Below are 27,692 nucleotides of genomic sequence, written 5' to 3' on the forward strand. Positions count from 1 at the left end.
GAGGGATAAGGCGAGTTAAAGAGATGCGTTGCATCTAAAAAATGCGCGTCAATCCACTCTGTGAAGGTGGTTGGAAAGCGAAGGTGTAAACGACACCCACAATGATCAGCCATGCGACGTCACTTGAATTCACACACGTGGCTGTACAAGGAGTAAAACCAGAGACAAAACCACACCCTTTATTACTTCAAAGCGATATTCTTTGCTAAGGTTAAATCAATGCGTGGTACATGAACGGTGGTTGGTTGAGTTGTATTGGTGAAGCACATGCGTGGAAACTTTTTTATTTACAAAATTAATGTAAACTGAAACCCGGTGTTACACGATCTCACTTCTCCTCCGTCTCTGCCGCCGCCGACGGAGGCAACGAGATCGGCGGCAGAGACGGACAAGAAGTGGGATGCCATGCGTTGGTGTGAGCTTTCTTTAATGTTTACTAACTCCTACCGCATACGCAAGGCGCACACACGGATGCTAGACGTGCCGTGGGCGGAGCGCACAGCGGCGCGAGAGGTCGCGTGACGCTATCACATGCCTTTCCGCGAAAATGCAGGAAGTAAACCCGCAGATGTGTTCGGTGAGTGCACCGTCTGTATCCCCCGTCTCAGCTTGGGTTCGTAGCTCAATTGGTAAGACAACAGGCTCTTACTCCGTTTCTCTGTTCGTTCCAGGTTCGATTCCTGGCGGTACCAATAACTTCTTTTATTTGTTCGCGGGAGATTTCTGTGGACACCAACGGTCACGACAGAATCCTTGGGAGGTAGATGCAAAACGCTTCGCTTTAAAAAGTAGAGCGTCAGAGCGAGCGTTTTACTTTTATGGCTATACGCTACATCCGCGGCGAGGACGGTGCCAGCTTGTTTAAGGACCTTGTACAGAGCATCTGCGCCGCGCGCATTCTATGAATGCCAGAGTCGCGAAATTTGAAAGCGTCCGTCAAAAGCAGCGCGGCTCAATGAAACCTGCAGTGGCATTCTGGTTCGTTGGACGACAGACACTCGCCATGCCGGTAAACATGGGTGTACAAGGCAGACGGAGAGGTTTCGCAGCAGTGTAGCATGGGGGTGAAGGAAGAGGAGGGGGAGGAGGAAAGGGGGCGACTCGGACGAATCGCGACATTACTCCCATGCCAGAGCTAGGTGTAAACGTCTGCTATTCCTGACATTTCCATTGCGTTTTGCGAAGCAAAATTGAATTGAAAATAGCCGTGAGTAAATGCGAATGAAATGCGAATACGAATGATGGCTGTATGTTTCGGAATAATCAAGCGTGCGTATTTTTTTTCCTTTTTCCTTTTAGTAGCCGTTCTTGTCGTCCCTGCAGCAGACTTATGAATGATGCCACCTAAAAACCACTGAAACCGCTCGTAACGAAAAAGTTGTGTCCACACCTTCCTTTGGAGAACAAGGATATCTTGTGCAAGGTATTACACGAAACCAGAAGGGAGTCCTTTTCAGAAAGCTCCGCGGCACAGTCGCGAGCCACTTTTTCTGGCAAAAAAGGAAACAAGAACACAGACAGAGATTGGGAAAAAGAACTAAAAAAACTAAACAGCAGCTTCCCCAGCAACTGATTGAGTCATTGGACATGCTTACACAGGCTGTAGCCACAGGTAGGTCTCCCTGCTTAACCACTCACGACAGTTTTTCCTTTTCTCTGCATTTACCATATACGAATAGGGGGGGGGGGGGGCGGGGGGGGGCAAGCGAAGCCAGACGGCTCGCATTCGTAGTGGGGCGGCATTCGGGCTCCATGGTATTTGACTGCTGAGTAATGCAGAAACATATGCGTGGTTCTCATGTATATCGTATCCCACCTACCCCTGGGAGTGTTTGCTTACGAAACCGTGCCGAGCCCTGCGAGAGCGCCGTGGAGAGCGTATACTTATTTGCTCGATCCCGCGTTTTGCTCGCGCCAAGGCCGCGTAAAGCACGCTCCAAGCCACCATGAAAGTGCAAACGGGACGATAACTTTTCTTAATGGCCCAATTTAGATCACGGCCATTCGTCCCTTCCCTCCCCGCCTCCAATTTAAAAAGAAAGAGGTTTCGAACAAAAGGTTCCTCATCTCCGCCCAGCAGTGCAACCTGGACTCCACGCATAGGCTGGGTGTAACCCCAGAGTAGTATAGGCCGGAGTTGAAACATATTTCACTTTGGTAATAGGGGTGTTATGGATGAGAAGTTTGAGTGCCTGATGGGAAATAGCCTCTCTGGCAAAGCTTATGATGGCAGTTCGTCAATCTGAAATTAAGTTCAGGGGTCGGCCGGTGAGCCAGTGCCAGTGCAATTGCCCCCTCCTCTGCGTTGCGGGATTGCGGGTGCGTACAGTAAGGGAATTTATGCGTGGAATGCTCGGGTCATTTAGAGCTGCCACAGCATACGCGTCGTGCTTCCCATAGCCGGCCGCGTCCACGTACACCGTGTATGGTTTGATTGGGCACTTCTCTGTAAGGGTTGGGCGACGCAGATACGCAGGTATGCGATGGCGCAACGTTTGGCCTAACGTCGTAATTTGAGGTTTAATGTCGTCAAGTGGTATACTGCAGCTTAAAGTACCCTGAGACGACGTTCCATGGCACGTCGTAAGCTTCAACTTACTTTAGAGTACTTAACGGTACGGTTTCCTTGCTGGCACGAGCCCACCAGTATACCAGTAGTACGCACCCAGCGCCACCTACTTTTTCACTGCGAAAGCTCCTTCTATTGTTTTGAGCAACTGCTTCCAGAGCCTCGCTTTTCTCCCTCACTAGCCCAATGGATAGAACCACGGATTTTAGTGCGAACGGCATGGGTTCGAGTCCCATCCATGCAGAAATGTTTGCAAGAACCGTGATTTTTTTACCGTAAAATATTCTCTTGGCTCAATTGTACGCCTTCTTTTCGTAAATAAGGGTGGTTTGATATCATTTAGTAGGATTAGTTATGGGGCACTGCATTCAAACACGTTTATTTAACGCTCTGCATCGCACCGGATGTGTTTCGCTTGTACCTATCCCGGAACGGAATATCGCTTAACGCAGCATACCTATGTTAGGCCTTAGCGTCTTACTACAAGGTCTAACGTCGTCAACCGATACTCGTAGGAAAAAAGCATTCATTTACTCATTGTACGCCAAGTATACAGGCTGACGTCGTAAGGCTTCAAAGATAAAGGAAACGTTAGGCCTAAGCTCCAGGGCATACCCGATAGTTTCTGCTGTTACCCTGGCAATGTGATACACACCCACGCAGTATCGCACTCCTGCAGTAATTGGCACCCGCCGTCGTGGCTCAGTTGCAAGGGCGCTGTGCTACAGATTTTCTGGTTCGTTTCCCGCTAGCGGGGCCTGCTTTTCTATTGGGGACGAAACATAGAAATGGTCCGGTGAGTGAGATTTCGAAGCCCTGCAAGCATCCCTAGGCGATCCAATGTAATACATAGCTTTCGCTACTGAGCGGCTCATTGCAAAAGTGTGGCGTCTCCGATTGCCGCAGTTTGAATCGTACGCCACCTGCCACGGACCGGCTACCGAAAACGTCTAGAGACTAGGAGCGGAATCCTGAGTTTGTTCGTTTCAAAAACGTCCATTTCGCGTCCGTTTCAATTGCGATGTAATTGCGCTTGCGAGACCTTTGACCAATCACATGCACAGAAACCTGCGCCCCGTCTTGCTTGTGCTGCGTCACACCTGATGGCCTGTTCTCAGCCAATCGGGGCTCGATCAGAATGGACACCTTGAAAGGGACATGAATTGGACAAAACTGGGAATTCCGACCCCGGTCACTTGACACCCGTCAAAAAGAAGTCAAATAAATATTCTTTATTATACGTATCACGGCATGAAAGTCCCGTTTTACGGCCCTTGATGCCGTTATGCCATATATAGAAACAGCTCGAAATATCCCGAAGGGCTCAATCTTATTGTCTCACATATAACCGGAGAAAAGGCCTCCTGGAAGCACTGGGCTTAAAAAAACACACCGAGTTAATTTCGCGGCCAATTCAATAATTTCGAATAGCTGATCTGAACAAGAAGCGTCATTTCTATTATTTTTAGTAGTCTGTACGCAGTCCTTGCCTATATATATATATATATATATATATATCTATCAATCCTCCTCCGACCCTAAAAAATACTTCGTTTGCTTATTCGTGGATAGTCTTGAACCTGGCGTTTCCCGGCCTTGTTCTCTGACAATCTGTTAGCTGCGTGCGGGCGCGTATGACGCGCAACTTCCCTAACATACTCAATGTAGCGGTTTCTCTCTGGCCCACATTTTTTTTTTTTTTGTGGTACCTGAGTGGGGGATGTCTGCGCAAGCAGGCAAGAGCCCAGTGTCAATAAACAAGCACCGGCACACGACTTGGCCGTTGGGCATTTCAGCGCCGTTTATTGGTTTTCTCCCGAGGAGTCAAAATTCTCTTCGGAGTAAACTGAAGGCGAACAAATTTAGCGCTGGCCACTTTTGCTTTGAAATCAAAAGAAAAAAAGCACCGAAAGAAATTATTGAAAACGGGGAGAGCTGAGCGCAAATCGATAATTCTTTCGTTTCCGCGCGTAAGTTCCCTCCCGCCTCTTCTAGGTGGTCCCGGGAGCATATTCTTGGAAGGCCGACGGCGTCGTCAGATCTTAAACGGCTTGCCAGCAAAGTACCGTTTGTCAATCGACCAGTGCTGTTTGCTCGCGTGGCGGAGTAACGACTAGCGACCGCTCGAAATGCAAGAATTGCCGGAAGCCGCGAAACGGATCACCGAGTCTCTCTCCGGTGAATTCCATGGCGAATATTTGGAAAGTGCTTCGAACCTTCCCTTTAGCACTGCCACGTCGGGCTTCCCACGCGCACTGAAATTTTTTTGGCAGCCTGCACAGCAGGGGCGCAACGTTCCAAGCCTCTCAAAACTGATCGGGTGTTATTTGCAGAGAAGACGCTGAACAGTGCAAATGCCAGATGCGTCCGCGGGCGCGTCTTACGTAGGTTGGGTGTCTGGATGCGTTCCGCCAGTCGAGTTTGTAAATAGGGAGTCTAAGTGTAGCTAATCCCGTCACTTTGCGCGGGATCTGAAATAACTATGGACCTCCACTGGTGCGTCCGCCAAGTGCCTTATACTGGGTCGCGCTCTTGCGCTGAGCTGCGCGCCTACTTATTTCGTACCCTAAGCCGTCTAATCCCGCTATTCTCAAACTTAAGCGAATTTTAGGGGTCAAAGAAGGGGAAAAATGACCACTTTAGTGAAACAGCGAAAATATGAGCCGTTTTCGGCATCAACACTCTTATAATCCCTGAAAAAGGGTTTAAGGACACCAAAAATAGAGGGGGTCACTTAAGATAATCGTGCGCACTAAGATTACGAGATCGGGACTTTTGCCGGTGCAGTCCTTCGCTACTTCCTTGGAGCCTCGAGACAAGTGGACCTGCTGTTCTATAACACGATGGTTTTCGAATTTTGGTGGTTTTAGGAATCCTAGACACACGAAAAATCAGAATTCGATCTGCGTGGTATCGCCAAGCTTGCACAGGAGAAAACGTGTTAGCTTGAACCGGCGTCAAAAAGATAAAGTAAAACAAAACGGCCCAAAATCAAGGAGGGGGGCGGGGGAGTTAACGGACGAAAAAAAAAATTGCGCCTCAACTGCAGTGCATGACGTATAGTAAACCCACAACCTTACGAGAACAAGCTGTATACATAGCAAGTACGAGTGAACCGGTACGCACACAATCATTTAAGAAAAAGAAATGCCGATGTCAGTTACACATTGCGCACTGCGATCTCGACGCACCAAACACCACATATTTTCTCAACGACGGTGCTAGTGGAATACAAATGTGCACGAATTTACTACCTGCTTCTCCATCACAAATTAGTTGCATCCACGTGTGTTGCTACAACATACGGATGTGTGCTCGTCTATAGACGCTTCCTCCCGTTTTCTTAGCCTCGTTTTTTTTTCCTTTTCACTCAATGACTGCAACTTCACCTAGCTGAAACCCTGCTTAAATCCGGTAACGTGCACCACGAGTTCAACTGCAGGCCAGTTTTTTTAACCACTGTTCTATATGATTTTACGAACGAATTTATTAAAAATGTAAGAGAGAGGTCGAACGTATCGTATGGGGGAAAGAGCGGAAGGGGAGGGAAATAAAACCAGTGTGCAGTGTTGGAGCACTACGCGTGACCGCCTCACACAAGAACCACTGAATGAAAGTGATTTTCACCAGATCGGAGCGCCCGGCAATTTTTGAGATAGTCGTCGTTTTTGTTACTCCTCACCCCGCCGTGGCGGCCGCTTTTCTGGTGGAGGCGAAAAGCGATAACGCCCGTGCGTTGTAGATTTCGGCACACGTTAAAGATCCCCAGGTGGTCGAAATTAATCCGGAGCCCTCCACTACGGCGCGCCTCATCGCCTGTGTAGCTTCGGCGCGTGAAAACCTCGTAATCAATCAATCTTTTAATCCTAGCTCCGGAAAAATTTATCCATTCTAGGATGTGCGAATCTTAGCACTTACGGTGTCCCTCAGAGAGTCCAATACAGTCATAAATTAGGTGGTGAACATAGATTTTACCGCAGACTAAGATACTTCCGTTGTTCTTCACCCCACAGCAACCGAACGACAGATCCGTGTGACCAACGGAACAAATTAACGAAATGACAAGGCCGAGCGTACGATTTGGAGCAAAATTTTCACTTTTGATGTAGCATCTAGGCAACACAAAAACACTCTTGGTTGGAAAACACAACGCGAATAACAGGACAAAATGAAGGAACACAAAGTACGAGCGCTGTACCTGAGTGTGTACGTACTTCATTTTTTACCTGCTATTCGCATCGTTTTTTTTTCTGTCATGAACCAACTAACCCAAAACCATACTTTTCTGCAAACACATTGCACCTCGTACCTTGAAACGCCACAGCCCATACCAGCATTTTAGCGTGTCAGCAGTAAAATGTGGTCCTTGCTGTGGTCTGTGCTGGACACAGCACATAAGCTTCAGAGGATTGAGGAAAGCAAGAAGAAAAAGAAAGAAAAAAGCTCAGGTAAGAGCACGTGAGACTATGTGAATGTGTATATCAAAACGGGCGAAGGAAATAATTAAGCGAAGGAAGGATTAAACTCGCAGATTGTGGGCTCGAGGCCACGGTGAAATTGAACATAGGAAGAGAGTTGCAACTGCAAGCCGGAACTGAGGTAAGCACCATGCATGCACACGCACGCACGCACACACACACGCACCCGCAAGCCCCCCCCCCCCCCCCCCCCCCCCGGACCGCGCACACGTGTTTGTGTGTGTGCGTGCGTTCATGTGTGCGTGTGTATAAACTGGAATCTGAGGTTAATAAATGCTTAAAGCATTTGTCCAAATGTTTACTGAAAAACAAGCAGGAGTTAAACGTAAAAAGGACCACCTATATATTTAGACCACGTATACAAGACATAAAAAAAAAAACACCTGATGGATTTTAATGGCGTCACAATAGAGCAAGTGAAGGAACGAAAATTCTTGGGTGTCAGCTTTGAAGAAAATGTCACGCGGACTAAAGGCATCACTCAGTTATACAGCGAATTGTCTGAATGTGTCGGTGTAATATTTAGAACTGCACACTTGATACCGCTTCGGCTGAAGCAACAATAATATAAAACATTTCCCTACTCAAAACTTTGCTATGGCCCACTGGAGGGGGGAGGGGGGAGCAACAACGAAAACAAACAACGCCAAACTAACTCTTTTACAAACACTGATGCTTCGCATATAATGCAGTTACCATGGTCGCTGTGGGAATCTGCGAACGGCTCCGTTGTTTGACCGCTTTGCTATGCTTCGAGCTGATAGGATATGTTATTTGAAGCTGTTGTGCACCATACATAAAGGTAAAATGCAAAATGCAATAACCACCACAACTTTCCACTATTCTCCTAGGCGTACAACCCGACACCCACAAAAAAAAAAAAATTATGGAAAACAAACTTTCTTCAGTCGACGGAAATATTAAACAAAATTGGGAAAGTTGTAACTTTCGACGTTCCTGAAATATCATTTAAAAAGCAAGTTAAACAACTATTGCTCACTGACAATGTGTGGTTTCTTGAATAGCTTAAACTTTTTGCTGCGTGTTTGTTTTTTTACTGCTTACAATTCCGCGTAGAGATAGAGGAACATTTTCCTGTGCTTCTTAATACCGTGCTTTGATTCCTGTGTTTTTATAAGTAGCACATATGCTGCCCCTGGCTCTTATTGTAAATATGTACATTCCGAAACGCATACAATTTTTTTTTTCATATTTCCGTTCTTTGTCTTGCATTTAGTATCTGAGTGGGCTTTTTTTCTGCGTCGAGCTGTGTATAAGTATGTGTATATGTATACGTAGACAAATAGTCATATTTTTATTTATTTTCCGATGACTCTGAGTTCTCTGAACTTTTGTGCTGTAATTCTTCGCTTTTTTTTTTGCTTACCTCCTTTCTCATACTCTATTTCTCGTTGCTTTATCATTTTTGGTTATTCCCCCATTTCTAATAGCGATTGCTCTGTTCGATTGTATACGTAGACTGGTGTACTGTGACATACGCACTGTGAATTATTTGCTGACGTTGCAATGTTGCTGACACAGTGTGTAGGACGTCCGTCAGGCTGTCTGTGCCTTTAGTCCCAGTTTCCTCTAGCTCAGACTATAAATAAGGGTTTTTCAATTCAATTCAATTGTATAAATAATTCAAGTATTTTTGTAACCCACTCCTAAAGGGTTCGCTCCCTGATTAAAAAAACTACGATATCCCCTAGCCCCGTGAAATGGCATTGGTTGCTCAGTCTTAAGTCTGTTCACACAAGTTTGTTCACGACAACTTTCAAACATTGGGGAATCTTGGACTGAAAACAAAAGTGACACAGGGAGCCGGGCTAGCGTATTCATGACATCATTTGGCGCCACAAATAGAGGCCAGGAGACGTTATGAAATGCTGTGGATGACTTGCCGACAGCTATCCATCCCGACGACACGTCTGATTTTTGCCGGTCTCTCCGAGGACACGGGGAACGTGTCCTGCAGTCACTTTAGAGAACTCTCAGCGTTTACGATGTCATGCTTCGAATTCCAAGGCGACGCACCCTCTCCCTCCCCCTCACTCCCCTGCCCCCCCCCCCCCCCCCCCTTCCTCCCCGCCCTTCCCAACCCAACCCAACACACCCGGTAAGCAGGGAAGGCATTCCAGGCAAGCCGCGTACAAGAAGACATCGCAGCTCCGAGCTCACCTCTCCGGTCTTCTCGTTTTCCGTTTCATTCATCGGTTCGTTCGTTCACTCTCGAACGCCGGGGCTTAACGCACCGCTGTACCGACCGACATCATAGCGCTTGAGAGTTTTCTCGAGTCGCTGCTGCAGATCGAAGGAGGCCATTTGGAATGCCCCTCGCGCTTCGCGTAGTAAAATAAACGGCGGCCGCGTCCCGGCGGTTTACACGAAACGCGAACAGCGGTAGTCAAGAGCGCTCCCCTGATCAGAACCTATACGTGAAGCTCGGGCCGCCACCACCGCCGCAGATAAATATGCTCTCGGTTCAGCCCGGATAAATGCGCGCGCAAAAGAAGAGTTCCCAGGCGACCGACTGGCAGGCCGGCCTCGCGGCCGCTGAGGCTCTGCTTATCTCTCCGCTGTCACATCACCTCTCCTCGCTTCTCCACTTGGCCTACGTGTTTCTCTAGCCTGTAGCTTACGCCGTTTTCCAGTCACGCGCCCCTCAAGGTGATCCCTCTGCGGGGAAAAAAAAAAAAAAACGGCGTGCGTGCGTGTGTGCGTGCGTGCGTGTGAGGTATAAGAGGGCTCCGCCGCGGCTGCGCGGTCAGTCGAGTGCAAGTGCAAAACAATTTGTGCACGCAAGGTCACAAGTAGCCGTACAGCGATACTTGAAACTTAATTATGGTAACAAACTGGTCGAAACGTTTGAATAAAATACGACTGAAACGGTGCACTCTAACCATCCCTGTAGAAAATCTTGAGCCGATAAAACATTTCTCAAACCACTGGCCCGGCCATTCGATGGAAACGCAGAAGGTGCGGCCTGCCACGTGGCCTGAAAGTAGCGATACCTTCCCAGTTATATGCTCGCCCATCGCACTATGTTGTCACTATGGCCGCCACGCTCCACTGCCCTGGGGCAGCATACATGTATCATGCAGTCACCAGATCGCCAAGTGCGGCAGCAACTGCAAATTCTGCTTTATCGCTGCCGCTCATGTAATGATACTGCGCAACTTGAAAGGCCGCACCTGAGCTTTTTCCCCAGGCTGCAGAAGGGCATGATGATTGTATGGTGAGAGATGACAAACAGTTGCAGAGAATGCAGCCTAGAGGACGCGCATTCACAAAGCTCTGCTCGGAGGTGTACGGATGGCGCTGTGCGCGCCTCTAAGTTTCAGCGGGTCGAAAAGCTCAAAACATCGTTCATGCGACGGGTAAGGCTCAGAAGAAAAAAAAAACAATAAGCCGGGCTCTGTTTAAAAGAAAATCTCTGCGCCATAAGCTGGTGATACGAAAAGCCATAGATCATTAAAGTAAGGTAACCAGATTTTTTATTTAGGCGGCACACGTCCCACTTTTATGTGGTTCTTGCCCCCGCATTTGCTTTAGGGCGGTTTTTTGTCCCGCCTTGATATGCACTGAACAGCTTGAACCCTGAAATTCCCGCATCAAAATTCGCAATATATAAAAAAGAAGGAAGCTCACACTAACGCGTAAGACTTGAAGGTAGCTTAGCTGTACGCAACCTTCACGACCATCACGACGGTTTAAGACCACGATTGCAGCCGATTTTGCTTCTTCGCCGCCGCAACGACATTTACCCATCATTGTTGCTATAAGAGTGAGCTTCCTTCATTTTTGTGAAAGTGATAATCATTGGACATCACCTTGGAGGGGAGTACTCTATGACGTGTCTTTCTCGTTCCGAGCAAGGGTTGCCACGATTACGGCGAACGCTGAAGTCTTTATAGTTCGGAGCAAGTGTTGCCACGGTCCAAAACATCTATAACATCTATATCCCCGTTTATGAAAGGTGTGAGCTGGAGTATAAGCCAGCTGAGAGTACAGCAAACGGTATCTCGATCCTCTTTTTCTCTCTCTCCGTGCATTTGCACGCACTTTGCGCTGTCGGGAGCCCCCTATCAAAATACTGAAACCGATGAAATTGAGAAGACACAGTACAGGAACAAAGTGAAAAAAAAAAAGACGTTGATTCTTCAGGTACAACACCTTAGTGTGTGCATACGGATTAATTTAGGACACCTGTCGTGCTCAAAGTCAACGTGCACGTGACTTGCTTTAAGCTTGTTGAAGAATCATAATCATCATCATCATCAACAACAACAACAACCGCCTACTTAGATGCACTGCAGGACGAAGGCCCCTCCCATTGACCTCCTACCGCTCCCGTCCTGCGCTGCTTAAAAGTCCATTCCTTACCCCAAATATCCTTATTACCTTCGTCGCGTTATTGGCCTTCCCCTTCTTATACTTTCATCTCTCGGTATACACTCTGTTACTCTGGTGGTCCATCGGTTGTCATTTCGTCTAACTACATGGCCTGCCGAAGCCCATTTCTTTTTTTTTTAATTTCAGCTACGATATGCACTGCATAATCTAAAGCACCAAACACGTACTATCTTGATAAATTTGAATACGAACCACGGAGCGCGTGGCTTTCAATACATGCCGCGCATCCTGGTGACGGGCCGGGTAATGCGCAGTGCGAACAAGTTACGAGAGTTCGTGTCCAACCTTGATATGGAAAGGCCATCGTATTTCCATCGTCCGTTGGGCGCTCAGCACGAAATAAAAAATAAAGGAATATAGCTGCGAGCGCCGTTTTCATTCATCGCAGCAACAAAGTTAGACAACGCTTGCGTGAGCGGGCGCCGAACGCGGTGGGAAGACAAACCAAAACGCTCACACGCCGAACGACGGTGTTTCCACATCAACGTTGGACACAAACTCTCGTAATTTGTTCGTGCTGAGCATACGCGGCCCGTCGCCAGGATGCGCGGCGTATACTGAAAGCCACGCGCTCCGTTGTTCGTATTTCAGTTTATCAGGATAGTGCATCCTGCAACTTGCAGCAACGTAGAGCATGACGCACACGAAATAGTGAAGGCGCTTGTTGCTGCGTGTTCGACCGCATTCATGCTCATTCTGCTTGCCTGCAGACGCAACGTATTCATAAACGCGTTCTTCACCGCGTGGATGGCATCAAAGGAATTAAGCAACCCCGTCTCACTGTTAAAACGTTACTTGTCTATTTGCCTCCCCTTTAACAGGGCATCAGTAGGAGACAGTTGGGGCTGCATAGCTGGAATGGATAGTAAAAAAACATTTAAAACTTCGAACAGGGGAACGAGGACAGAAAGAACGAACAACGGATTTACTAAAGCGAAAGCTTTCTTAGTGGGACCGATGGCGTCCTGCAAAAAAAACTAATGCATTTCTCCGTAGACCGGGTGGTCGACCGAAAAGCTCTGATAAGATTTCTGTACACACGGCGCGTGCGTGCAACCGGGGTTCCATTGTGTCAAAATGGTTACTTGAAAATCGCGAAAAAGGAGCGGTTCTCATCGATCATGAAGAAGGAGTACAATAGTCTACTTTCATCTCATAAATCCCATATCGGTATACATTCACATCGTTCGTAGGTGCGTCTACTTAGTGCGCCAAAAATCGGCGCATGGGTTCATTCCTCGTTTGCGATTTGAGTCTTTGAAGGTTTGACGATCGTATGGACGCACCTTCAGCGAAGGTCGGCCGCACTTTTAACTCCCGTGCTTCTCTCAACTTTGTTTAGGAAGGGTCCCATCTGGCACGACGTTTTGCTGAATTGCTGGGCACATTTATTAACGTGCACATGTACTTATGCTCCCTGAGCCCTTGGTTGGGGCCAAAAAATGTTTTTTTTAATCAAACAAGCACAGTTTATGTATATGTAGAATGTGCGTAAATAAATCAATTGTTATTTGCGCTTAGTCCTGTGCTGCTGTTCTTCTGATCCCCGTTCTTTTGTTAAAAGTTCAGGCCACTTCCACCCCAGCTACGCCTACCTTCATTAGAATATGCCTCTGTTGTATAAAGCGGCACGTGCTAGTCGAACAGTGAAATCATTGACAAAGTGCAAAAGAAGTTCTTGCCTATTAACAAACATCGTTTCTCTTGTTTAAGTGGCAATGGTTCTGATTCATCAGGGAGATACAATTTTGACGAATATTTCAGAGCGTGGCTGGAGAGGGCAATTAGGAAGCTTGACTGCAGGGACAACGGAGGATTACGGATAAACGGGGAATGCTTGGGCCATTTGAGTTTCGAAGACGACATTGTCTTGCTCAGTGAGTCGGCCGAGAACGTGCACGAAATGCTCGTGAAACTACACTCAGAAAGCTTTCTTATGGGGCTACAAATAAATATAAATAAATCTAGAGTGATGATAAATAAGCATGCTGAAAGCACCCTCTTCAGCTTAACTAACGCAGCGCTACAAGTAGTAGAAGTGTATAACTACCTTGGACAAACTATCAGTGCTGATTGCAAAGAGCTGCAGGACCGTTCGCACATTCAAACGTACTGCTCGAGTCCTGTTTCTTTCTGTGGACGAGGTATATTAGTAAAATGACGGAACGTTGCATATTCCAGTAGTTCTTGCGCGCTGTTTTAGCTATCATGGTTCTTTGCATCTGGTTTGATGTGTGCTGTTACCAATATTTATTTATTAACAAGTGATTGCAAAATATCGTTACTTTGTTCTAAATTTACTGAAGTGAAACAAGTTTTTTTCTCTCAGTGCTTCATATTTCTCAAGGCATTTTGTAATTTCTGTGTTGTTCGCGCACTATAAGACTTTCTGCTGCTGCCAAAGCAGAGTTGAAGTCTAGTCAGGAAGACAAACCTCCTTTTGCTTTGCCTCACAGGCATTATCAGGATACCACACAGGCATTATCACGATACTACTCCAGGATTACTGTACAATACTTCGCCAATTGAGCGACAAATACAAATACAGATTTTGTTCATGGCTCTAAAACCCGAGAAAGAAATCCGGAACACAATAGGTATGGGCTGGGGTGCAAGCACTCCAAAATAATAAAAGCTACTTTTGTCACTTAAAAGAATAGCATACAACCATTGCGTGCTGCCGGTGATGATGTATGGAGCGGAAACTTGGCGCTTTACTAAACAACTGGACGGAGAACAGGTCGGCTAAACAAGCCATGGAACGGAGGATGATGGGGGTAACGCTCAGAGACAGGAAAAGAGCATCCTGGATTAGCGCGCAAACTGGAGGAGATGATATAGTTTAAATACAGGAAAGGAAATGGACTTGGGCTGGCCATGTAGTGAGAAGAAATGACAACCGGTGGACAATTAGGGCAACAGAGTGGAGACGGAGAGACGGGTCTGGAAGAAAAGGAGGGCCCATAGCTCGATAGAGGCATGAAATAAGAAAATTCGGAGGCAAGGAATGAACTCGGGCAGCGCAGGACGCGAGCTAGCGGAGGCCAATGGGAGAGGCCTTCGTCCTGCAGTGGACCTGAATATGTTGTTGATGATGATGATAATGATGATGATGCTGGTGGTGATGGTTCTGATTAATTCTTTTATTTATAATATTCAGTGTTTGAGTGCAAGACTAAACAAAGCTGGCCTCATTTTTTTCCTATTTAAAACTGTTCGCGGGACCATTTGTTGTCGGAACCTGCTTGCATATGCAATCTTACAAATATAAGCAAATGTGAGCTTAACAGGCCAAACTTACCCGGAAGTCCCCTATACTTCATACCCGTCACATATAGAATCGACATTTCCCTTTGTACCACCTTCAACAAGCATACAGTATATACTCCCGTAATATTCATACGCCTCCAACCCTACTTGATACTCACGTTTGTGAATTTTTGAATGTCTTCTCCTGCTGATTTTGTTCCCACACTTCGAAACTCTCTTTTCATTGGACATTTTAATTTTTCTGGGGGTGTATTTTTTATGTGTACCTATTTGCTTTCTCCAGTATTTAGGACCATTGTACTTTGCTTTTTTTAGGTGCGGAGTACCTTAGGCCCGCATTTACAATCGCAAAAAATCACACAGGCACCAGCAGGATTCGAGCCTGTGTCTAGTATATCAGACAGAGATGGTGTCAGTCATCTTACCCATCGGGCTACGACCGTGAGTTAGTACCCGAAAATCCAACGGCTTACTTCCTCGCCTTTTACGGTTCGGAGTACCTTAGGACCTCCCAATGTCCGCCCGCGTCCATCCGTGCGCACACCCCCATCAAGCGAAAATCAAGCGAAATTCGATTTGAGGCGTGAGTTGCAGTTTCATTTAGAGAATAATCAAGGAGCAACTCACGGCTCAAATCGAATGACGGTCGGGGCGCAAATCGGATGTCACTCGGGGCGCAACATGGATGTTATTTCGAGTCCACGGTACTCCGCACCCTCGCCATCATCCACGGAGTGGAGATGCCGCCATTTTTTTGTGATAGTTCGAATATAGTACCTAAATCATGTCATTTTAATTAGATTACAAATTTTTCTTTTGCTTTACTTTATTTTTTTATATTCGCTGCTTTTTCTTGTTCATTATTGCTTTTCTCACCCGCTGGTGTACCTCAGTGTAGTTTTTTTTCTATTTTTTACTGTGCTTTAACAAAGGTGTATGCGGTCCACGGGCACTTTAATAAAGAGACTGATTGATTGTTTGATATCTTCTTAGTCCCCCTCACCCTTCTCACTCCCCCTCACCCAGCCAATCCACCTCACATAATATGGGCCTATCCTCAAAATAGCTTCCCCTTAATCACATCCGAGGAGCAGTCGAGGAAGCACAGCGTAGCCCGGACCCAGGCGTGCAAACCACCCTGGTCACCCGAGCTACCGACGTCACCGCTCGGCTCATGCCTGCGGCCACGAGTGTCCTCTGACCTAAGGAGATGCTCAATGAAATCTTTTCTCTCTCTCTCTCTCTCTCTCTCTCTCTCTCTCTCTCTCTCGGCAAGTTGTTTGATTACTATTTCTTGAGTGGAGCTGGCGTTTATGATAAGAGCCATCCCTTTTGTTATATAAGAGTCCCACTCTGTCGCGATGGTGTCCAGCCAGCATTTTTTCATCCGGCCTAGCTGTTGTTTTCCTCCTCTCCACTTGCAAACTCCTTACGTGTTTAACAGGCACGGTCGTCGTTCCCCTCGTGGGTAACCTATCTCAATCTGCCTTCTTGGCCTTTATGTATGCGCCTTCAAACACCCGCTCTAATGTGCTCATTGCGAGCCCGATGTTGTCTTTTTTCTTATACTCGCCATACCCAGATCAGTGTGCTCGTATTTTCCCTGTTTCGGGTGCACATATCATCGCTGGCTTTACCCCTAACATTTCGTAACAGAAATCGATATTCTTCTTGTCGTGTTTCATTCTCTGCTATCTGTCAAATTTCAAATAACCCTCAAGTTGATCATGCGCGTCAATTCAGACTGAAGACACGGGAGGGCGAATATTCGTGGGAGTGACAAAAAAAAAAAAGAAGGGGCTGGAGGGCCGGGGGATTTGTGAAAACAAAAAGACGGGGAATGTGCCAGAGAGTGCAATGACGGGTTACTAGGTCCGATATAATTGACGCTTCAAGATTGGATATATGGAATTTATTGATGCATGATCCTACATAGCGCATACACAATAAGCGTCCTTACTGGTCATATACTATAATAACAAAGTTGGCCGCCGAGCAGCTGGCGTTGACTAATCCCAGGAAGGCGGGGACCGCCGCCGTGGCTCAGTGGCTATGGCGAACGTTGTGCTGCTGAGCACAAGGACGCGGGTTCGATTCCCGGCCGCGGCGGCCGCTTTTCTGATGGAGGCAGAAAGCGAAAACGCCCGTGTGTTCGAGATTTCAGCGCACGTTAAAGATCCCCAGGCGGTCAAAATTAATCCGGAGCTCTCCACTACGACGCGCCTCATCGCCTCTGTAGCGTCGGCGTGCAAGCAATCAAATCAATCAGGAAGGTGGGTTGCACGTTCGCTTAAGAAAGCAACTCAGGTATAGAGACTACGCATCCTTTCACAGTCATACACTGGTAAGCCTTGGAGGAGGGGACGCCGACTGACCGGAAAATTCGCGTCATCCGACGAGAAAGAAGTCAAATCGGAGTGCTACTCTGGAGTCTTGGTGCGTAGAGAGTAACGTAGGCTAGCTATGTCGGAAATTTTCGATCGATGCCTGTAATCTTCACTGTCGATGCATACCGGCACAGAATTAAGGCACGTCCGAAGAGCTTGGGGGTATAAAGTTTGCATTGACTGGAGACTTGCGACACGTGTGGATTGCACGGTGGGTGGATGGCTGGGCCGGATCGGTGTGAGATCGCAAGTCAAAGGTCTTGAACATGAGTCGCGTAAACCATTGCCTTTTCGCTCGCGACACACCCACATTGAAATCACTGACTTCGACCACACGGGTAGTGTCATCGCAACGAACGCACGGTCCGAGAACAGTCCGAGGTCATCTAAGCTCTTCTTAAAGGTTATGAATGCGAAACCACTGATGTCCACTTTGACGCTTTGCTTTGCTTTGCTTTTGCCCCTCATTCTTGAAGGGCTTCGCTCACTTGCCGTTGACGCAATATGCTTCGCGATCCGCTTACGCCTCGGGCATTTGAATGGCTTGGATCTTTCTATGACGGTTTGCACTGCTGCTCGTTCCCTTTCGCCTCTGCCGTGTTGAATTGCGGGCAATGGAACACCTCACGCTGCAAAGACCCGCACAGCGTCGGGAGTTTTGATGTGAGGATTTCTAAAAATGTATTACGACCTAGCATCATACAGCTCCCCTGTAAAATCTGGCCACTGAACGAGAACTAGCCGTCATAGTGGCGGCTAAACATGGGTGCGTCCTAGCGCGACACCTTGCTTGCCCCTTCGACTACAGAGAAAATACTAGTGCGTACTTTTCTCCAGAAATATTAAGCCCCTGAGCACGCAACTAGCGCTGATGCTGAAACAAAGCGCGATTAGAGCACGGGTGCAAAGGTTCTGTCTTTGTCTGCGCTTTGTTAAGGATCATGAATGTGTACCAACTAGGAGCTATCTATTAGAACGCATAGGCCGCTTGACTCTCTCTGCAGATGAGGGACACCCGCGATATACTCTCGGAGTAGCGCAAAGCTTGGCATTGTACTGATGCCAAAGGTTAATATGGGCGGTGAACCACGCAGGGGTATAATTAAAGCTGTAGACGACAGGTTAAATTTAGTCGGAATTAATTTGTGCGACATCGTGATAAACGTAAGTATCCTTCAAGAAAGTGGACATAAGCCTGAATAGTAAAGACTGAGTAACTCCTGACACACTCTTTGTGCGCGGGCTGTCGCCACCTCCTGCAACTACAGCAACATCCCGAAAAATTTACAAAACACTGATTGTGGCTCGATGGCGTGATTAGGGAACATCAGTACTTCTGGTTATGACGGCGCTAAATCTGCAATGACAAAGCGAGGATTGATCTTGCTTTGCAGGTCATATCTATCTTTCTTTGCGGTGCCTGTATATGTACCAGTGAAGTTGTCAAGAGAGCCACGTGGGGTCATTAAGATACAGCACCCAATCGTTCACTTAATGCACGAGGGGCTTACCGGAATATAGAGCAGATTATCTTGCCTTGTTCCGCAGGCGTGTGGGCGACCCAGAACGTGAGCGCCGCCGCCGGCATTCCGTTCGTTTCGTGCTCCCAGGAAGCAGATCCCGCGGATCCGCTTACGCAAAGCGCTCGGCGAGAATACAATTGTCGCAACGACCGAGACGGCGCGCTCCGAAAACGCACTGTCGCAGGATGGCGGCCGATAGCGGCCGCTGATCCTATCAAGGCGGCGGCGGTTCCGATATCCATCACGCCTGGCACACATGAGTCAGTGCCTTGCAATGGTTTATACCAGCGCCGAACGTGAGCCTGCAAACCGTGGTTCCGCCGGCTGAAAATGAAGAGATCATGTCGTCACTTTGGTCGTTCTTTCTGTAATGTGAAAGAAAAAAAATGTGTGAAACAGGGGTAGAGATAAGGAGAGGAAGATTGTAAGAAACAAGAACAACGGGCAGAGTTGTCTCGCGAGGCGTGGTCTTAGACAGTGTTTCGCACTCCATGTCCGTTTGTGTACACGACTGCAGTGTCATCTTTAATTGAAACTTCACCGGTTGTTCTGCGAATATTCGCTGCGAATGTTTGTATTGCAAAACGAAACCTGGACGTTACGGCCACGAGCGACAGGGGATTTGGTGGCAAACTCTGGCGACGCGTACCTCAGACCACAAGCCGGTTCAGGAGTTCACCAAATGGAGTAGTTTTAGACTACAGCTGCTTTCAACGTTGAATTGTGAACGTGGGCCTTAAGATAAGAATTTTAATGTTCTTAAAATAATTCTGGGTAATTACGATGCGGTTCTTTCATCTCATCTCTTCTCCATCTTCATATTTTCTCCTGTACCCTTTCCGCCTGACCAATCACGTATGGTATATACAGGGTGTCCCAGCTATCATGCACCAAGATTTAAAAAAAGAGAAATCGCGTAACTCGAAGAAAACCTAGTGCATAATGTTTGCAGTACTGTGAAGAAGCGGAGAGTAATTTTTTCGTTAATGAGACTTAATTAATTAATTGTAATTAAATATCTAACTCGAAAAATACTGTCCTAATCACTAAAGTGTCAATGAGGCACTTGTAGGTAACCATGAGGGGCATCTAACAGCGCTATTTTCAGCGACGAACTAATTGCGTACTAATTTATTCTGACTGATAAAGGAAACCCGCGAAATATGAAAAATACCACGTGACGACGCTTACGCGCGCATTGTGAAGCAGCGTCCCCAAACAAAGCTGATTGAAAGCAACTGCTTTGCGTGTTACCCGCCCGAAGAGACAGCGCATCACCTTGATAATAGCATGCATGGAAGGAGCAGCAGCAGCAAGATTCGCGGGACGCGTGTGCAGATAAGGAACAAACTCGGTCGCGATTTCTTCTTTCTTTCTTTTGTCTATTTCATTCTGGCTAACTCAGAGGCAGCCTGTTTGAGGGCGTTGCTTTACGGTGCGCGCGGAGGCGCCGTCACGTGGTATTTTTCATATTTCGCGGGTTTTCTTTATCAGTCAGAATAAATGTGTACGCAATTAGTTCATCGCTGAAAATACCGCAGTTAGATGCCCCTCGTGGTTACCTACAAGTGCCTAATTGACACTTTAGTGATTAGGACAGTATTTCTCGAGTTAGATAATTAATTATAATTAGTTAATTAAGTCTCATTAACGAAAAAATTACTCTCCGCTTCTTCATAGTACTGCGAACATTATGCACTAGGTTTTCTTCGAGTTAATCCTTTACTCTTTTTTTAAATCTTGGTGCTTGATAGCTGGGACACCCTGTATACGAACAGGCAGAGCATTCAACAGCCTTATGGCCGCTGTGCCACAATGGAAAAAAATAATGGAGAGTTTTAGCTGACCGTTTTTCACGGTACGCTCCGCTCCGATAGCAAGCGGGAGCGCCATTGAGCATGCGTGGCGCGCTTGGCCGCGAACCGCATTGGCTCCGGTTGCGCTGACCATGCCGCCGATACGGGAGCGCACCGTCGAAAACGGTCAGCTAAAACTCTGTAATGATAATGTGAAGAATTCCACTCTTTGCTCGTGAAGCCGATCGCCAGAAACATTGCTACCTCAGAATCCTGCGTTTAGCACACCCTGGTTGCAGCCATGAAAACGAAGATGATAAAACGCTCACGAAACGGTGAGCGCCGTCCGCAACAAGTGGGAAGAAAGAGAAAATCAACAAGAAACAAGAAGTCTCCAGGGCCTCTGCAGCAGAACACGCGTCTGTGAAATGACGACGCACTGTACCACGCCCCGGTGCAAAGTGTATGCAGAAAGGAAGCTTGGGTTAGGCGGTGAGGGGGGCTGAAACACGTTTGCCGCGCACTTGACCGTGTTCCCGAAAAGAATAGATGCTGGGTTAGAACACACAGGCAAGACCAGGCGCGTCCAAAACGAGGGCGCCCGCGAGCGAGCGAGAACCGAGTGGCCGTCGCGGCGCTATCGCTCATCTCCACGATCGTCCGCCTGGGACAAAGCGAGCCGCGGCGCTGCCCCGTCCGAGCCAGAACATGGCCGGTCCGTGCAGCGGCCGCTTGCGCGGGATGCTGAGCTGACCGTAAGAGAATAGAAAGAAACGCGTGACTCGCCGGAATACTGGAGGTAGGTCACGGCGTTTCCTTTCCGACACAGCTCCAAAAGCGTCGGCCGCCTGTTTACGCGTGCGGTGCCGTAGTAATGATGATACTATCACCGATGATCCTAGATCTGCGCTGGGCGCAGAAGCGCCCTCTGTCTCTCCACCGCCTTTTTCAGGTGTAGGTGTGTGAGGCGTATGCGCGGCTGCAACGAAGTCCGCGTGGGATTGCATACGGACCTGAACGCTTGTGGTTGGCTGTCTACTTTGCTGTGTGGTTGCTTCAAAAATTTGCACGTTGATGCACGCAGTAGAAGTCATGCACCCCATGGATTAGTCGTGCACCCCGAGCGTGACCGGAGTTGTATGTAGTGCGAAACAAGGCACGGAATCAGCTATTAATCCTGCTACTCACACTAGTAAGGTGCGAGAGGTACCACCCAAGTTCCACACGAGGTCCATCATTCAAAGTAAGCACCCAGCTGGTCGACCATCCTCCGTCTGTTGTGAAGGCCTGAGTGGTGATCGCACTTCTCAAACGCCGAAGGGAGAGTCATGGTGACGATGGCGGCGAATTCTCCCTCTCAATAGGGTCAATGCCATATCCCTCATTACTGTGGAGCAGGTTCGGGCATGGTCCGCTTTTCACTCACCTGGATCACCCGTCTCTTTCAATAATTGTCACCCCCCCCCCCTTTTTTTGCAACAATAAGCCTCAAACTTAGTCACGAGGAAGTTCATAGGAGAAAAAAATCCCGCTATTACTAGCAATATACAGGACGGGTATCGAAAATCCTGGTCCTATAGTTTTACGCATTGCCTCCATGAGCGGAAGCTAGGCGTAATGAAAGGGCCTAAGAAATGCTCCTCCGCAAACTGCAAATTAGTGGCATAAAAGAGGTCATAAGAGAATAAAAAAAAACCCTTAAAAGTCTACAATGCCTCTTGGTCTCAGGAGGTCGCCCACCACGGAGGGCAGCCCGAAGTTGCGCTGGAGGGACTTCGTGACATACGTACGTACGGACAAATTTTTCGCTACAGCCAGGTGTGCATCATACTTCGTGATTGAGCGAGCTTTAACGTGGGCATTCAATTGATGCTCGTCGTCCAGGAGCATCGAATGTGAGTTACTGGCTTCAGCGAATGTGTCTTAGACGCAAAGATTGCTGCTTTGAACGTTGCTTGTCATCTAACTCAAGCATTCAACTAAACACTCAACGAAAGAGAACATGATGTTACGAACAAGTGGACAATTGCCGATGTCCCACCATCGACGACGACGAGGAGGTGGCTGACGCGCAGCCGGTGCGAGCTCGGCGATACCCGCCATGTAAATAGTTCAGAATACATCGTCCGCATCTCATTGTTCATGTCCTGCGCCACGTAACATGCTTGGTGGAGTGTGCGGGTTTCTCCCCGTCCTGGCCCCAGCATCGCTACGTCTAGGCACCGGCGGAAACATCGAGGGTACGCGGGCCGTGTCGGGCAGCCCCAGCCCCGCCGCGATAAGCACATGACGATGCCCCCACCCCGTGTCCCCAGCCCATGAGAAGCCGATCAAGAACCGAGACAAGACGAGACGTGACCAGCCAAGACGTGTCGCCCATGCCGTGTCCCTAGCCTTCTCGTCCGGCGCGGTTCCCAGCACCCTCATCGGTTCATCGTGGCCTTCTGGGCGTCGATGTTCGGGGACCAGTCGACATCGTAGACCGCTATCGTCATTGGCCGTGGAAAGGACTTCAGTGTTTATACGCATCGCATCTCATGCTCACCACACCCATCCATTCACGGTGACCGAGCACGACCGGGACGGTCTTCTTTGGCCGGGGGGTGATGTTACGAACAAGTGGACAATTCCCGATGTCCCACCATCGACGACGACGAGGAGGTGGCTGACGCGCAGCCGGTGCGAGCTCGGCGATACCCGCCATGTAAATAGTTCAGAATACATCGTCCGCATCTCATTGTTCATGTCCTGCGCCACGTAACAATATAATTATGGGAAAAACATGCACACGCGTGCGTATACGCAAAGCCAGAAGCAAGTCGTAATGGACCTCTGTGTAAAAGCGCGAGATCTACGGGGAAAGATGCGGGTCCTTTAATATGACCCCTTCTGAAATGGCTGGTCGATCTGCGTGGCGTCAGTGAAGTTATCGGTGTCAATGCACAAACACAATGCGCAGCGTAACATTGTTCCATTGCTCCATGTACGCGGCAGTAAACCATGCTCGTATTCACAATGTTGTGAAGTTTAAGATGAACTAACAGGAATACGATCTGTTGATCAAGTAAATAGATGCTGTGATTATGCACTCCAATCCACTAATAAAATGTTTTTGACAGAGATACGGAGATGCATTCATCGGAACGCTTTTAATACTGCTTTCTTGAAGAGTCTTTTCCGAATTTCTGGTTGAAAGTACTGAAGCATTTCAGGTTATGCAAACTGTCCGCAATAATTTGCTTAGATTATTAGATTATTCAGGAAATTATTCCGGAATTTGTTTAAATTAAAGCCGGGGTCCCTGACTGTGTATCAAGAGTTTCGCCCATAAAGGAGCAGAGAAGGAGAAGGGGGCAAACATTTTATTCAGGCGAATTAAAATAAATAAAAAGAAAGATGGGTGGCGTCTTCAGTTCGGGTAGCCTTTTTTTTTTTTTTTTTTTTGTACACCACCTCGATCAGTAATACAGCAGCCGCGATCGGCCAGCGAATGCGTTAGGCTCTGTTTGCTCTGTTTGCTGAAGTGACACGAAGCACATACTGGATCATTACAGGAGAGTATACGCGGTGACTGTTCACTTATTTGGTTTGTTCCGAACGAACAAACAAATAAGTTCATGGTATATGTGCATTGCCACGTGTTTCCTGCGCCGTCCCTTTTCTTCGTGAGCATGTTTAGAGGAAAACGTCGACGTAAGAAATGCACCCCAGCGCAGTCCCAAACATGTATATATATACGTTCGCATTGCGTGAAAGAGTACCGGCGCAAAGCACATCTTTTAAGAACTTAAATCAGATTTTAAGCCTCGACATTCGACAACTTTTCTGCGTTGGCCGTTTTGATTGGTCATTTCGGGGCTCAGGGGTGACGCTAAACTGTGGATGCTTTCTGAGAGCGAAGACCACGCAGCTTCACAACGTGAAAGGAGCATCGTCCTGAAATTGAGGTCAAAGACATTTCTAACGTAGCACGCTTAATCAAATTTTGCACCCAAGCTTACATTTCATTTTTAATAGGGCGATGCAATCTGTTTTAATGTATATGCGCTAAAACGAGAATCACGAACTTTTCCGCAACCATGCGCACCGCTATTTTTCATTTTAATGGCGACAAGGGCTTGGGGCGATTGCCGGCGCACATTCCTCGGTGGGGAAACTGACTTAAGATATATGCGCCTTAAAGGTTAGCCAGAATTCCGCGATTCAAAAACAGTCGCCTCAACTGAGAAACATCGGTTTTACTACTATCCTTGGACGGAACAACGCAGCATACATTATTAAGGAGGTCATTGCTTAAAACAAAAGTTCCGCGTAATTTGAAATGTAAATATAAACAAAATGTTGCACTTCCATGCTCAACTGAATCGAACAGATCGCCTCTTCAACGTGGAACCTGTGAACCAAATGTCTCTTTAAAAAAGCTATGCAAGGACGTGACAAATATATGTCCGTACGTATGCATGCATGTATGTATGTATGTATGTATGTATGTATGTATGTATGTATGTATGTATGTATGTATGTATGTATGTATGTATGTATGTATGTATGTATGTATGTATGTATGTATGTATGTATGTATAGATATATATATATATATATATATATATATGTATGTATGTATAACTGAAGGAAGAACATATGCAGCGGTTTGGGAAGATGTTCTTGGCATATAAAAGCTAGCATCCAAGAGCCTCCTACCGTACACCACTGGGCGGAATCAGGGCCGAATAGAAGAATGCCGTGATAGAACACCGAAATGCTAACGCTCGCCTTCTTGCTTGAGGATCAAGTTTTTCATCTCACGAAACGCCGGCCCCGTTTTGCCGGAAGCTCGGAGCGCTCCCTGTATCCCCGCTTTCTAACTCGGCTCGTAATCAAGAAAGGCGCGCGTGTAGCAGGTCAAAAATAAGAGGTAAAGACAAAGCGAGCTGCGACGAGAACAAAGCTCTTCGGAACGCATTTAAAGCTACGCTGGAGCCGATTCTTCACGTCCTAATCTCAGCTCGCGCACCATTTTTCAGGCGCCCCTTAAGCCCCGCGCTCGGCGGCGAGGAGGCGGCGCGCCCTCGACGCGACTGCCGCGCAATATGCGCCAAGAAGGGTTCGTGTAGGCGCTCCGCGCGCGCGCATATACGACGACAACGTCTCACAATCGTTCCATCGGCTCACGCTCGTGACCGGGTGCACATACGCAGCGCCCACCAGTATTTCCTCGGCTCCGTCGCGGGGCTTATGCTGCGCGGCAGTTAGTTAGCTCGGATATGGGCCCATCAATAACTGATAACCACGCGCCCGCTGGGACGATGCCTTAGAGAAGCCGATCTCGCATGCTATTATTTTCGGGGTGGGCGCATTTAAAGAAGACGGTTTACAGGCCGCCGCCGCCGCCGCCGCGCGGCTCCTACTCGGCTTCCAGCTCAACTATGGGTGGCTGATCGATCATGGAAGTCTTCTTCGACCACTTTACCCTTTCTTTATTTACCTTTTTGTGAAAGCGCATTGTATGTGCGTGTGTGTTGTGCTTTAGATTTCTTCCCTCCTTCGAATTCTGTAGCTCCCTTGTTAAGCCACGGCTCCTTTTCGTCCGTTCACGCGGAAGGAATTTCCGTGCGTTCTATTGAGCTCACGATCCACGGATTGGCTCTCGTAAGGGACGCCTCATGGCACGGAGCATCGTGACGAGCTTGGCCTTATACATCTGAGTCCTATAAAGGCGCACGAGTGTGCCGCCTAAGCTTGATACTGTTGAGGCCGTGCGTGCGCTAGGTGCGCACGTAGTGGCTAAAAAATCATCGCCTTAAGCAAACCATTGCACGCCTGATTTGTTTCAAACTGTAGTTTGAACATTGAAACTTTTAAGCCGTATTTTAAACACCCCTACGTTGTTTTTCAACTCTGAACCTGTTCTTTCTTCTTCATAAGATGCGCCACAATGTTGCGCTGGCCAGCACAAAAAAAATTCAGGGAAGCTTGCACTCACGAGCAAGACTTGAATGGCGAAGCTGTTGTAGGTGATCATTGACGGACACAAAGTTGAGTTTTAGTATCGTTGTCGTGTCGCGGTTGACGTCGGCGGCATGGCATTGCCAGACCGAGTTCGTCGTTTTGGTCGACGTTTTCGGACACCACTCTGCAAGCGCAACTTATCGTCACTATGGATGCTTTGCACGCCGTGCCTCTCGAAGCGCGGCCTCTCCCTCGGCCGCGCGAACTATCCGCGGCCGGGCCATGTGGAGTAAATGGCCATCTACAGCAGCTTTTACATTCAAGTCGCGGCTCTTCTGCGGTACAGAGCGCATGCGCATGACGACACGAGGACGAACGAACGAGGGGCGTACTCTATGACGTGTCTCTGCTGTTCTGAACAAGTGTTGCCACGATACGGTGAATCTTGGAGGTTTTTTGTGGCAAATGTTGGTCCATCTCCCTAAGTAAGTATGCTTAGCTTGACGAACGTGCGCTCCAGGCACGCGTGCACGAGCGCTCGGCATTTGCTTGGCATTTTAACAGCGGACATCATGCACAAACAATTCACTAAACAGCGTCGCTGTTAAAAACTGAAATCGAAGTCGCCGTATTTGCGAATGCTCTGTTTAATCACAGCACCATTTATGTGCAGGGATCACTCACTCACTCACTCACTCACTCACTCACTCACTCACTCACTCACTCACTCACTCACTCACTCACTCACTCACTTACTCACTCACTCACTCACTCACTCACTCACTCACTCACTCACTCACTCACTCACTCACTCACTCACTCACTCACTCACTCACTCACTCATTGCAACTGCACAGCTGTACTAGTGGCAACAAGCGAACACACACCACCCGGTCATCACCTACGAGTGCCCCGCCGCGGTGGCTCCGTGGGTAAGGCGTTGTGCTGCTGAGCACGAAGACGCGGTTCGATTCACGGCAGCGGCGGCCGCTTTTCTGGTGTACGTGAAAAACAAAGATGCCCGTGTTTTCGAGATTTCGGCGCGCGTTAAAGATCCAAACGTGGTCAAAATTAATCCGGCGCCCTTCTCTACGGCACCCCTCATCGCCTGTGAAGCGTCGGCGCGTTAAACCCCACAATCGATCCCCTATGAGTCCATGCACCGACGCATGGCTGCACGGCGGCGCTTCTGTGCTCCCGTCGATCCACATTTTTGTGGTTGCACAGGGCTCATTGCTAATTTGGTGCAGTCGGTCCACTCCTTGTCTGCTGATACACCGAGGATACCTGAAACAAGCCTGCTT

The 27,692-nt window shown here is 48.0% G+C and overlaps 1 protein-coding gene across 4 annotated transcripts in view; it reads right to left on the reverse strand.

Moving 5' to 3' along the window:
- The window catches only part of LOC144154980 (protein NDNF-like), a 234,445-nt gene that overhangs the window by 165,499 nt on the left and 41,254 nt on the right, over nt 1–27,692 (reverse strand). The window contains exon 1 of one of the 4 annotated variants that reach the window (XM_077686141.1): nt 18,632–18,916. The exons of 2 other annotated variants lie outside the window; for them this stretch is intronic. In XM_077686141.1, coding sequence (XP_077542267.1) covers nt 18,632–18,901 — 270 coding nt within the window. In that variant the 5' untranslated portion in view covers nt 18,902–18,916. Of the gene's footprint in view, nt 1–18,631; nt 18,917–27,692 lie in introns of those variants that run through there. One more of the 4 variants, XM_077686144.1, reaches the window with a different exon arrangement.

The sequence above is a fragment of the Haemaphysalis longicornis genome, unplaced genomic scaffold (assembly GCF_048455015.1).
Source record: "Haemaphysalis longicornis isolate Haplotype H1 unplaced genomic scaffold, Haemaphysalis longicornis Haplotype H1 scaffold_1, whole genome shotgun sequence".
Taxonomy (NCBI): domain Eukaryota; kingdom Metazoa; phylum Arthropoda; class Arachnida; order Ixodida; family Ixodidae; genus Haemaphysalis; species Haemaphysalis longicornis.